This window comes from Xenopus laevis, chromosome 5L (assembly GCF_017654675.1).
Source record: "Xenopus laevis strain J_2021 chromosome 5L, Xenopus_laevis_v10.1, whole genome shotgun sequence".
NCBI classification, from domain to species: Eukaryota; Metazoa; Chordata; class Amphibia; order Anura; family Pipidae; genus Xenopus; species Xenopus laevis.
In genome coordinates, this window is record NC_054379.1 from 99419914 (window position 1) to 99432788 (window position 12875).

A 12875-nucleotide genomic window follows, 5' to 3' on the forward strand; every position below is an offset into this window, starting at 1 on the left:
TTAGCAGTGTATGTGATCATTTGGTGTGAGAAAATGTAAATGCAGCTGCCTTACAGGCATTGTTATATTTATGCAGCATTTCTCACAATTAGAATATTGTAGTTGGCATCGCTCCCCATTCATAGGAAATTCCCTCCAATCAGCAAGAGGGGAAGTTGTTCTTGTCACTAAACTGTTTTCAAACCATAGGCAAAGGTGCAGTGAGAGTGTGACCAGGATGTAAAACAAAAGCAGGTCAATTTCTATTATACTAAAATGCATATAATACTGTATACCATTTGGTTGTTATATTTGTTGCACCTGACTGTTAGCAATTGTGTAATGTGTAATGTATTGTATTGTGGTTTATAATTGCAAGCCACTTTCTATGAGCCACACTTCCATTGCAGAGAGACCACACACCCTCTGTGCTGTGATGGCAACTGAAATGTAATATGTTTGGTCTCACATAACCCCAATATCTAGAGGTCCCTTAAAGCCCACGCATAATTCCCCACCCCGTTGGATGAAGTATTATATATGTTACTTGATGGGAGTGAATGGGCAATAAACCAGTTGTGTACCACTCTGTGCCCTATCTATTTATTCCCCATAGCGGGGCGAAATGGCAAAAAATATGCAAAAACTTTTTGTTGCTCATATTTTGTCACGCATCATTGTTATGGCAAATTACATTGTTATGTCTGTGGACTTTTTTTGTGGCACTTTGTTTCTGCTTTCTGGCGGCAGCATTTTTTCTTTCATTATACTGCCACACACATGCCCTACATTGTAAATCTCCTATGTTGCCAATTTCTTAAAAACCTCTGTGATTTTTTACATTACCTCTTAATGACTGGAATAGTATCTACTACTACATTATACTAACAACTAATAATACACCTGACCACCAACAGATGATATCTGATAGCTTTGTATCCCACATTAAAATTAATAAACTATATACTTATTTGTATGTCCTTATATAGACAATCTGAAGGGTCAGATTTCTTTGGTTCATTTTTATTTTGTTGCGTTTTATTTTGTCACGCAGAGCAAAACAAGCAGCTGAGCAAATATTTTACAAAGTTTGCCGCAAATCTGAACATGATCAAATTTTTCACTCATCACTACCTGTGAGCTAGATGCAGGCAATAGCACATTAAGGAGCTATTTAAGACTGCCTCTCCCATGCCCTGCTGCTGGATTATTATCCCTTATTCTTTGTCCAAGCCTTGAGCTCCAGTATTCCAGAGGTCCCAAATTCATGTTGCTGTATCCTGTGTTCAGTTTCTGCCGTGCATTTGCCACTTGTTTTCTGTCTCCCTGGTTTTCACCCGTGCCCTGATATTTGGTATTTTGCTTGTCTACCACCTGCCCTAACCTTCTGACTGATTGCTTGTTGCCTACCCTGACCTTGTGCCCAAACTTGGACTTGTTGATTGCTGCTTTTCCAGACCTATTGTCTGTATGCAGACTTGTTTTTCTGTCATGTTTTTAGTTTTTATTATTAAATCTTCCTTTTGAATATTAATTTCTTGCCTCAGTGTGTTAAATAGGCGACTCACAGGATATAGACTCCCCATGCCCTCGCCACAAATCCGGGCCTGAGCTGAGACTCCCTCCAGCTAGTTCAACAAGCACCTTTAGCAAAATGATCCAGCCTAACAATCAGCAGTAGTAGCCAGTAAATACAGGGTCCCTGGTTCTAGTACAGGAAGTTCCAAACCCTCACCTTCTACTTTTCTTACATTACATCCACAGCAACTACTAAAGTGAGGGCCTATAATTTAGCATTTTAAGCATTTAAAATATAAAATATTTTTGAACCTGGGCATACTCTACCTAAAAAAATGTAAACATTCCAAATATACTTTCATCTCAGATATACTAAGTAGTTTGTAAAATAAAGTGCATAAATCTACTAAAAAATGACAAAAAGTAAATTTGAAAAATCTGGATCCTTGTGCTTTGTGACAGTTGAAGCAAGACTACTCTAACATATTCCATTTGGATTAGCCCTGTGCAACTCTTATCCCTGCACCTTTGATTATCTTCTTTCAGGCTCATCTCCCTTTCTTCATCAGTGTATTGTGACCTCCCACTGCTTAATTGGCCATGCATACAAAACCGAATGAGGACACATATAAGGTGGCACACAGCAAGAAAGTTCAATATGTAAACCTGTGTTAAGTGTAATTGTTAGAATGTGAGATTAGAATCTGGATCATTCCCTTTTTTATCCAGGTCAACAGATTTGAAGTAGAATTACTCCTATCCATATTATGTTGCCTTTGCTCTGTTCCCTAGCCCACCACAACGTTTTTATAGATTCTTTTTTATAGCTTCTGTAGCAAATATGCACATATCACATTTCACCTACAATAAGCTCTTGCCTAAAACATCCCACTTTCTTGGCATGTTCTGTTGTGTAAAAGACACACTTGCTTAAGGTGCTGATCATTGTGATTTTAAGAACAGTCTGTTCACAAAGAATTTGTGGTGTCAGTGTATAACCTTTATGTATATTATACAGTAAAAACATAATACCGTTTTACACATATAAATGCTATAGTATATATTACACTAAACATATATATATATATATATATATATATATATATATATATATATATATATATATATATATACACAAATGGAATATTCAACACAGATGGTTCAAAAACAAAACATTAGGTCAGCTACACTGTATTTAAGATATACTATTTAGGAAATGTAACACTTTGCTCTAGAAACAGCTAGCCTATTTAATTCTGAAAGAAATTGTGGATTTTGAAAGCACAGGGAAGCTATTTCAATACAAGTGTTACTGTAATGTTGATGCTAATCTCTAAAATTCAGAACAATTCCATAATCTCTTGCAAGACAACAGTCACTTGACTATAAACTGAAACAGTGTATAATTTGATTGTTTTGTTCAAGCTGCGCTACAATCACAGAATGGGAAAAGCTTATTAAGAAAGCTAGCTGGACGTTTAATAATACCCCCAAACATTTGCAGAAATGCATTTGCTTGTTCTCTAGTAGCTACTAAGATATACAACCTAATCCAGGGTATAATTACATACAATTATTCTACCTCTTTTCGGTTATTAATTAGCCCTTAATAACGTCTTTTATTTATTAGTTATTAGAGGCAGATTTGAATTCAAAGGAGAACTAAACCCTTAATTTAAAAAAACCCTACCCCCCTACCCTACATAGACCCCCCTCCCTGCTCCCCCCAGCCTAAGTGTTACCCCTGGTAAATGCCCCTAACTCTTTACTTAACCCTCGGTTCAGATTTAGGGCATCTGCGTTCACGAGCGCCATCTCGGCATATCGGCGCATGCACAGTTGGAGCAATCTTCTGACAGTCTTCGCAACAACTGCGCATGCGTCTGAAAGTCATTGAAATTGCCAGAAGAAGACCCAAAGATTAGAAAAAAGTGGCGCCTGTGAACTCCAGTGCCCTGAATCTGCACCGAGGGGTAAGTAAAGAGTTAGGGACATTTACCAGGGGTAACAGCTGGGTCTATGTAGGGTTTAGTTCTCCTTTAAGCACCTTTTTTAAGCAATAAGCACCTGTCACTTGACAGCACTAGTTGCTTTTCAATACATAGTTAGATCGGGTTGAAAAAAAAGTCCATCAAGTTCAACCCCTCCAAATGAAACACAACATCCGTAAATACACACACTGACCCCTTCATCTACTCACACAAACTATAAATCCTCATACACTAACTATAGATTTTAGTATCACAATAGCCTTGAATATTACTGTGGATATTCTATTTAATGGATAAGTTTACCCCAGGTTCTATTTTATAGTTTGGACACATATCTAGTGAATTGTTGTTAGTGGCCGAATCCCGAACCGAATCCTGGATTCCCTAATGCCTATGATTACATCAGTTAGCAATTTATTTTATAAGCTAAGGATAGGATGAGTTTGGGGTCCATAGACCCAAAATGGAAAGGTTTCTTTAGACTGCCTGATTTATCTCTCATTTATGAGTAGAGTGCCACTATAAATATTGCAGTTGATATGCTGTATTCAAGCATTACTGTCTCACATCACAAGTTAATAAGCCTTATGGTTATTGTTGGAACACCCAAAGGAGTTTACTTTAGCTGTTGCCTAATGAGCATGCTCAGTTCTTCTCAGCTCAGGTAACTAAACAAACCCTCCAGTCCAACAGCCAATGAAGACATAACATTGCTAATTCCCATGGAAACTCTAGCTGTCTCATCTTATTTTTTTCTCCTTTCCTGAGCTCAGCTTAACCATTACAGTGCTCAACCCCAGCAGGACCTTTTATCAAAGGATGTTGTGCCTGTGTAAACCTGAATTCTGCATTGCATGAACTTTACAGCATACATGTCCGAAGATGTGTCAGAGGCAAAAATTGCCCCTGGGTGAAAGCTGCTATTTCTTTAGGAAAATGTGATGGTTATGGCAAATGGAGGGGTATATGCAAAACAAATGATGTGGCTTGGGTGGGGAAGATATGCCCAACTTATATACATGGTAGGAAAATGTAGGATTGATGTTTCCTTTAAGGGCTATATCAAAGAAATGCATATGGTATCTTAAAAGGCTATGGTAAAAAGTATACATTGAGAGTATTAAAAATGTGAAAACTTTTATCATAGGAATCGTGGAGGTGTTACCCCTGCTTATTCAGGACGAGGAGCTTCTACTGCAAGAGGAGCACCTATAACACGTGGCACCTTATCACTTTCTACTGTAGCCCGTGGTATCCCCACTCCAAGAGCAAAGGGTGCACCAACAACACCTGGATATAGACTGCCACCACCACTCACAATTGAGGCCTATGATGATTATGTAAGTAAATACAAGTTGGGTGGGTTTTTTTGGACAATATGCTGGTGGCTGAAGCCATGAATCTGCTTATAATAGACTAGATTTTAAAACCTTACAGAATAGAATTATGTGAATCATTAATCACCGAATGAGTTTTGCATTGGGGATTAATGATCAAGATAGGTTTAGTGCTCAATGCTGCATGACTGCACAAACCGGCTGAACACATTAAAGCTGGCCATAGATGTTGAGATTTTTAAAAGATCAGATCCTGATCGTGAGACCACGATCTTCTCAGAACGATCGTACGATCGTATGAATTTACCATCAACTAAAAAGACCAATTTACCAGGAAAACAAAGGGGAGTTGCCTGCTTGGCCCTGCAAACATAGAGAGATTGCACTGGGACTGACAAAGATTTTTAGACCTGCCCGATCAATTTCCCGACAGATGTCGGCCGAAAAATCGTAAGATGTACGATCGTTCGAATACCACTAACCGCACGATAATTTCGAAGGATTGGTCGGGCTTCCCTAAAATCGGTCGTTCGGCAAGAAGAATCGTCGCGTCTATGGGGAGTTTAAGATGAATTGGTATCAACAAAATGCCAACACTGCTACATAGTTTCAGTGTGGCTACACCCCTTGTCAATGACAATAGTTGAACTGGAAACAAAACAAAAATACTCATCCACTCCTTGGTGCCTTCTTTTATTACGGCATTTTGGTGGGTAATTAAAGAAGGTACCAAGAAGTGGGTGAGTATTTTTGTATTTCACCCCTGTTATTCACTTAGTGATGAATTGACACACCTACTAGTTTTGGTTAAATGTATCAATTTGCTGGAAATTTTGTGTTGACAAATTAGAAATAATATCAAACTGCTGCAAATCTGAGATTTCCCAGTTGGATCTTTAATAAATCTGTCCCAAATATCTGCAATATCTACAATGCATGTGAAATATTTCATATTGCCATTCTGTTGCTTACTGTTGGACTATATAATTTTTATTTACATCATTTTGATTTGTAGTAGTTCAGGCCTAGTGTTTAAAATTGTAGTTTAATGTTTGGCACGTTACAATGCCAGTTTTGCAAAATCAACAGCGAGCTTGCTGTTCTCATCATACAAAAACCATAAGAAAACACCAGCTCTTTCTGTTCTCTGCAGTGATTCATTATTATTATTAACATGTATTTTTTGACAACACAAAGAATGTTTCATAACCAATTATTTAGCACATAACTATAGAGTTGTTTTGGTATTGCACATACTTAGTGGACTATGTGACAATGTATATGTTTTATATACTTAAGCATCTCCAATAATTAGGGGAATGTAATAAAAGTCATTAATATATATATATTATTATATATAATTTTATAGTTTGCCCAAGTGTGCAGTGTATTTAATAAAACTTCTTAAAAGTTTTATTTGCTCCAAAGAATTATGCCACCTTCAATCATGCCTTAAAATTGTGTAATACACAGTTAAAATAAGCAATTCAGTAACAGGCTAACAAAGAATATTATTATTTTTTATATTTTTTTCCATTTATGAGTTTACTACATTTCCATCTATATTCTCTGGGCTGGTGGGCACTGGAAGTTACATGTCTCCACTATTATAACTTGTCTATGGAACCTGAACTATTAGAGTAAATGCTTCACTTGTTCCATAATGTGACGTTCTTATGGCATCAATAATGAATGCGATTAAATGTGTAATATAACCAGATAAAAATATGTGTGAGAGAATCACTAATCATTGTACAGTTGATTATACTCTTCTACAAGATTAATTGTACTAAAGGTTGCTAACAAAGCCCCCTTAGGAAAAGGGGAAACCGGACTTGCAGCATCCCTATGTAAGTTGGACCTAACACAGAACACGGTACAGCAACTTTACCTGCAATTAAATTGGACCTAGAAATTCAGGAGGCTTTTACTGCAGAATTTGGGTATTTAAAAAAAACCTGTTATTTTCAGAAGCTGGGACCTGAGTATGATACACCTGTGGTTTTTATAAAGATGCTGGCAGGGCCGGAAATAGGGGTAGACAGGGAAGGCACCTGCCTAGGGCGCAATCACAGGGGGTGGACTTCCCAGGAGAATTTTCTTTTTTCATTCTGTTTTTATTGTGTCCACTACTTGGCCATTAAAAAGGTATGTTAACGGAATAGTTCAGTGTGAAAATAAAAACTGGGTAAATAGAAAGGCTGTGCAAAATGAAAAATGTTTCTAATATAGTTAGTTAGCCAAAATTGTAATGTATAAAGGCTGGAGTGAACAGATGTCTAATAAAACAGCCAGAATCCAACTTCCTGCTTTTCAGCTCTATAACTCTGAGTTAGTCAGCGACTTGAAGGGGGGCCACATGGTACATATCTGTTCATTGAGTTTGTAATTGACCCTCAGCATTCAGCTCAGATTCAAAAGCAACAGATATGACCCATGTGGCCCCCCCCTCAAGTCTCTGATTGGTTACTGCCTGGTTGCCAGGGTAACCAGTCAGTGTAAACCAAGAGAGCTGAAAAGCAGGAAGTAGTGTTCTGACTGTCATGTTATACATCAAATCACTCCAGCCTTTATACATTAAGTTTTTGGCTAACTAACTATATTAGAAACATTTTTTATTTTGCACAACCTATTTATTTACCCAGTTTTTATTTTTACACTGAACAATTCCTTTAAGAGAGCTGCCCATCCCAACCATCTTTGAGCTTTCCTTTTTGCTTTCCCCAACACTCCTCTTGCTGGCTTGTACCTCATTGAAGTTAAAATCGGACTTTTCTGAAAGGCACATGTGCAGTATATGCGTTCTGACGTCATTGCAAAGGCTCATGCTCTGAAGCTAAACTTGGTGCGCTGGTGTGGCTTGTACGCATTGGAGAATGTGAACGCTGTCTGGACCAATTTTACTTAGCTGTCTCCTGGCACAGGTACACGGGAGCAGGAAGTGGATATACTGGATGCTGGCACAGGTTCAGGAGGGAAAACATCACAGGGGCTGGTTAAATATTTAATATGGCTTTACTGATGCTGGACTCTGGTACAGGTTTAGGGGGGCAATCAAGAAGGGGGGTTATATTATGTGGCTGTACTGGATACTGGCACAGGTTCAGGGGCAATTGGGCAAAATGGCTCATTTTATGTGATTAGCTACTGGCACATTTACACAGGGACAATAGGAAAGTTTTTTTTTATTTACTGTTTACATAATGTTCAAGTTACATTTATTAATGTGTTGCAAGATTTATTTATTAAAACTTGAAATGTTAAAATGGCAAGGTGGGAAATGGTAATGTGGGACTACAGTGGGGGTGCCAACTGAAGCACTTGCCTAGGGTGCCAAAATACCTTGGCCTGGCCCTGGATGCTGGTATCACTTTAGATGACGTTCTCATGTGAAACCAGCAATAAGTTCAACTGTAATTGTTGGTAGGACACAGATAATGTAAGATACGTTTTTAATTTATTTGATTTGATCCTGGAATTATTTTTAAGTAGGATATGAACAGCTGGATTGCATACAGATTAAATAAAAATTAATAGACATTGTGCACTTAAAAATAGACTATAATCTGGTGACACTTGAATGATCCAGTTGTATTTCAGTGGCAAAAGCAATAACATACTGTAGCATGATATTGCTACAGAAAGGTAGAGATGTTAAGCATAAGTACATTAATTATAATGATTGGTACTTAAAATATCCTAAACATTTGTGCACCTATTTGTGCTTAGCTTTTTTGCAACACACACAAAAAGCAACATGTGCAGCTGATGAAATCTTTTGCAATTAGAGTGGTTGAAATTTGTAGAAAAACACTTGTGTCATTTCACCCAAATATTTTAATAACATTTTGTTTTCTAATGTAGGGCTGCAATTTCATAAGGTGTTATCGCTGTAAAAAAAATTGCACTCTTGAATTCCTGACAAAATTATACTCTTAGATTGTAGTGTTAGTAAAAAAATAATTAAGCTTATTAGAGTTCTGATATTTCTGCTGGCAGAACTCAAAAATAAATGTTTTTAATTACCAACATCTATGTAACAACCCTGTTTAACACAGTGGTCTTGAAAGGCAATTAACACAATATGTAAAAATAGTGATTAAAACTGTGGCATTGAGCAAATGTTTGCAGAACCACAAAATGTAGCCAAAATGTAGGTGTTTTTTCTCTGCAATAGCATATGAGTTGCCTTGCTTCTTAGTGAAGCTCTTTTCCAATATGGTACAGCTGTTCTGCATAGGAGAAAAAAGGCTTCTTATACAAGTTGAGGGCCCAATCCCATTGGTTGATGTGAAAGCCAAGGGGCAGATAATAATGATGTTTTTTTCCGGCACAACAAAATGCATTTTTCTCTGGTGAATAAGACCACACGATGAATTTCTAGCATAGGTTTGTGAAAAGATTTTACTGCAAAACTGTACCTATAAAGTTTGCTTCTTGTAGGTAGAGTTAAACATTCAACAAGTCATAAGACTCATACATTATCAAGGCAACAAGTGGTGAGTATTGCAGCACTTGATGTCAGTATTCCAATCTAAATGCTGCACAATGTTGATAATGTCTCCTAAACTCACCAAGGCTACTTGTGTTTAGGTACTGGAGGCACAGGGTCATTTCCACAATCAGAATGGATTTTGGAAGTAAAAAAGAAAACAGTATTTTCTAATTCTCAACTGCTCATAACCTCCATGGTAAGAAAATTCAACAAGCTTAATAATAACTGGATTTGTTGGATGCAATACATGAATTAGAGCAAGCTGATCAAGGCCAAAGATTCCAAGAGGTTTACAAACAAGCGTAAGCTTTGTCTGTAGAAAAATAAATGAATGTGTGTTCTTACACTTCCAGCAGGTCAGTTCAGTCCCTCTTCCCCTTCTCTCCCTTATTCAAAGTTCCCACTATATTGTGATCCTTTTAGTCTGCTTCATTTTACTTTATTTTATACTGCATGTTATGGATTGATATGTTTGACTAACCTCTGTGTCAGCACTGGATATAGGTCATGCACTCCTTGCCACAGCATTGGCCCTTCCTAGAGGTAGGAAACAATTCTCTAATTGCATTGGACCTCTCAGACAAATGTAACCTTTTCTGTTCTCTAAAGCATGATAAGAAATTCTATAGAACATACTATATAAGGGTGTATTTCAAAGTTTCCTAAGTGCAAAGCACCATGTTTTTTTTAGCTTTTGACTTGCCCATGTTTTTTTTTTTGTGTTCAACTGCCACACTCAGACATTAAGGGGCACATTTACAAAGCTCGAGTGAAGGATTCGAATTAAAAAAACTTCGAATTTCGAAGTGTTTTTTGGGCTACTTCGACCATCGAATGGGCTAGTTCGACCTTCGACTACGACTTCGACTACGAATCGAACAATTCGAACTTAAAATCGTTCGACTATTCGACCATTCGATAATCGAAGTACTGTCTCTTTAAGAAAAACTTTGACCCCCTAGTTCGGCAGCTATAAGCTACCGAACTCAATGTTAGCCTATGGGGAAGGTCCCCATAGGCTTGCCTGTGATTTTTTGATCGAAGGATATTCCTTCGATCGTTGTATTAAAATCCTTCGAATCGTTCGATTCTAAGGATTTAATCGTTGGATCGAACGAATAATCCTTCGATCGTTCGATCGTAGGATTAGCGCTAAATCGTTCGACTTCGATATTCGAAGTCGAACGATTTTAGTTCCTAGTCGAATATTGAGGGTTAATTAACCCTCGATATTCGACCCTTAGTAAATCTGCCCCTAAATAACCAGAAATCTAAATAAAATATCATGTCCTAGTTTATATATGAAAGCTTTTTTTTTTAATGATTTTTATTTTATTGTTTTCCAAAAAGGAGATGGGGGGAGATACAGAAGGAAAAAGGAGGCGGAGTGGGGAAAGTGAGCAGGGGGGAAACAACAAAATTAAAGAAAAACATCACAACAACAGGCATAATTTTTAAACAAAGCATTACACAAAGGCAATACAGCAACAATTACAGTCCCCTCAAGGTTATATGGATAGAGGGGATATAGCATGTTAACAACGTGCAGTAATGCTCAGAGTACAGATTGAAGAAACCCCTAATAACTAATATATGAAATTTTTTAGTCTGGAGGCCTGCAGAGAGACATGGATGCCATTTTGGTTATTGGCTGTGTAAATATGAGCATTTTCACCTACAGATACAGCCAGAAGGAATTGTACATCTGGCGCGCTGTAACGGATCAAGATAAACGCGCTGGTCGCGTTACATGCAGGGAAACACGATGCCCCGACGTTCAGAAAAGAAAGGAGCTTAAATTAAATTAGGTGTGCTTCCATGAACGACCACCAGGTGGCGCCTGATCTTACACGCTATTTACAAGTTGTATTCTGTATAGGTCTCCTGTGGCACTAAGTAAGATAAATCCATTCAAACATATACTGGAAGTAGCGTTGTGGATAGAGTGCTGGTTTTAACTCCCAACATACTTTTATTTTTTCACTCAATTTGTCTCTTCTGCCGATTTTACATTTTCCCCTGTGTCTGTCTCTTCTGACGATTTTTCATTTTCCCGTGTCTGTCTCTTCTGCCGATTTTACATTTTCCCCTGTGTCTGTCTCTCTCTCTGAATTTACATTTTCCCCTGTGTGTCTCTTCTGCCGATTTTACATTTTCCCCTGTGTCTGTCTCTTCTGCCGATTTTTAATTTTCCCCTGTGTCTGTCTCTCTTTCTGATTTTACATTTTCCCTTGTGCCTCTCTCCCTCTTATTTTTCATTTTCCCCTGTGTCTGTCTCTTCTGCCGATTTTACATTTTCCCCTGTGTCTGTCTCTTCTGCCATTGTTACATTTTCCCCTCTGTTCCTCGCTTCCCGATGTTTCATCTTCCTCAGTACCTCTCCCACGGCATTCATTCAATATGTGACTATTGTAGTGTAGTGGTGAAGGAAATGGTCTTAGAAATGAAAGGTCTTAGATTCGAATCTTGATAGTGCTTTTTTTTTTTTAACTCTAGATCAATAAAAACTATATTTTAATTACATGTAACAGAGCTAAATAAATGTAAATGTATGTACATTTCAATCTTGGCTTAGCTACATTATGTAACTAGATAAACAGCTACTATTAGTAACTACTTATCATGGCTACAAAATGCACAATAGTGATACTTGATAATAGTGTCTTACTTAATTATCACTATTGTGTATTTTATAGTTATGAGAAGTCGTTGCTACTAGTAATTCTGTGAGTCTTCACTGTTAGGAACTTTTCTTTACAGAATCCACAAATCAGTGTGTCATTGGAAACCCTTTGTTACATAAGTGGTGCCAATGACGTGTGAATGCTCAACTAATTCTTGTGCTTTATCAAATGCAAATCAGCTGTGGTTCTATTCCAAGATCACCTGTAATTGGAAAAGGTGCCCGAGCTCTGCTAAATCCACACAATAGATTTTTCATTTTCCCATGTCTGTCTCTTCTGCTGATTTTTCATTTTCTCCTGTGTCTGTCTCTTCTGCCGATTTTACATTTTCCCCTGTCTGTCTCTTCTGCTGATTTTTCATTTTCTCCTGTGTCTGTCTCTATCTCTAATTTTTCATTTCTCCCTGTGTCTGTCTCTTCTGCCGATTTTACATTTCCCCTGTGTCTGTCTCTTCTGTCTATTTTACATTTTCCCCTGTGTCTGTCTCCTCTGCCGATTTTTCATTTTCTCCTGTGTCTGTTTCTTCTGTCTATTTTACTTTTTACCCTGTGTCTGTCTCTTCTGCCGATTTTTCATTTTCCCCTGTGTCTGTTTCTTCTGCCGATTTTTCATTTTCCCCTGTGTCTGTCTCTCTGATTTTTCATTTTCTCCTGTGTCTGTGTCTCCCTCCGATTTTTCATTTTCCCATGTCTGTCTCTTCTGCTGATTTTTCATTTTCTCCTGTGTCTGTCTCTATCTCTAATTTTTCATTTCTCCCTGTTTCTGTCTCTTCTGCCGATTTTACATTTTCCCCTGTCTGTCTCTTCTGTCTATTTTACATTTTCCCCTGTGTCTGTCTCTTCTGCCGATTTTACATTTTCCCCTGTGTCTG

At 37.7% G+C, this 12875-nt stretch overlaps 1 protein-coding gene across 4 annotated transcripts in view; it reads left to right on the forward strand.

The window, feature by feature from the left end:
* khdrbs2.L (KH domain containing, RNA binding, signal transduction associated 2 L homeolog) overlaps positions 1–12875 on the forward strand; it is a 141882-nt gene that overhangs the window by 85958 nt on the left and 43049 nt on the right. For all 4 annotated transcript variants that reach the window (XR_005961313.1, XR_005961314.1, XR_005961315.1 and 1 more), the window contains exon 6: positions 4636–4828. Coding sequence is in view for 1 of the 4 variants with exons in the window: in XM_041563158.1 (XP_041419092.1) it covers positions 4636–4828 (193 nt within the window). In the remaining 3 variants the exon portion in view is untranslated. The remainder of the gene's footprint in view (positions 1–4635; positions 4829–12875) is intronic.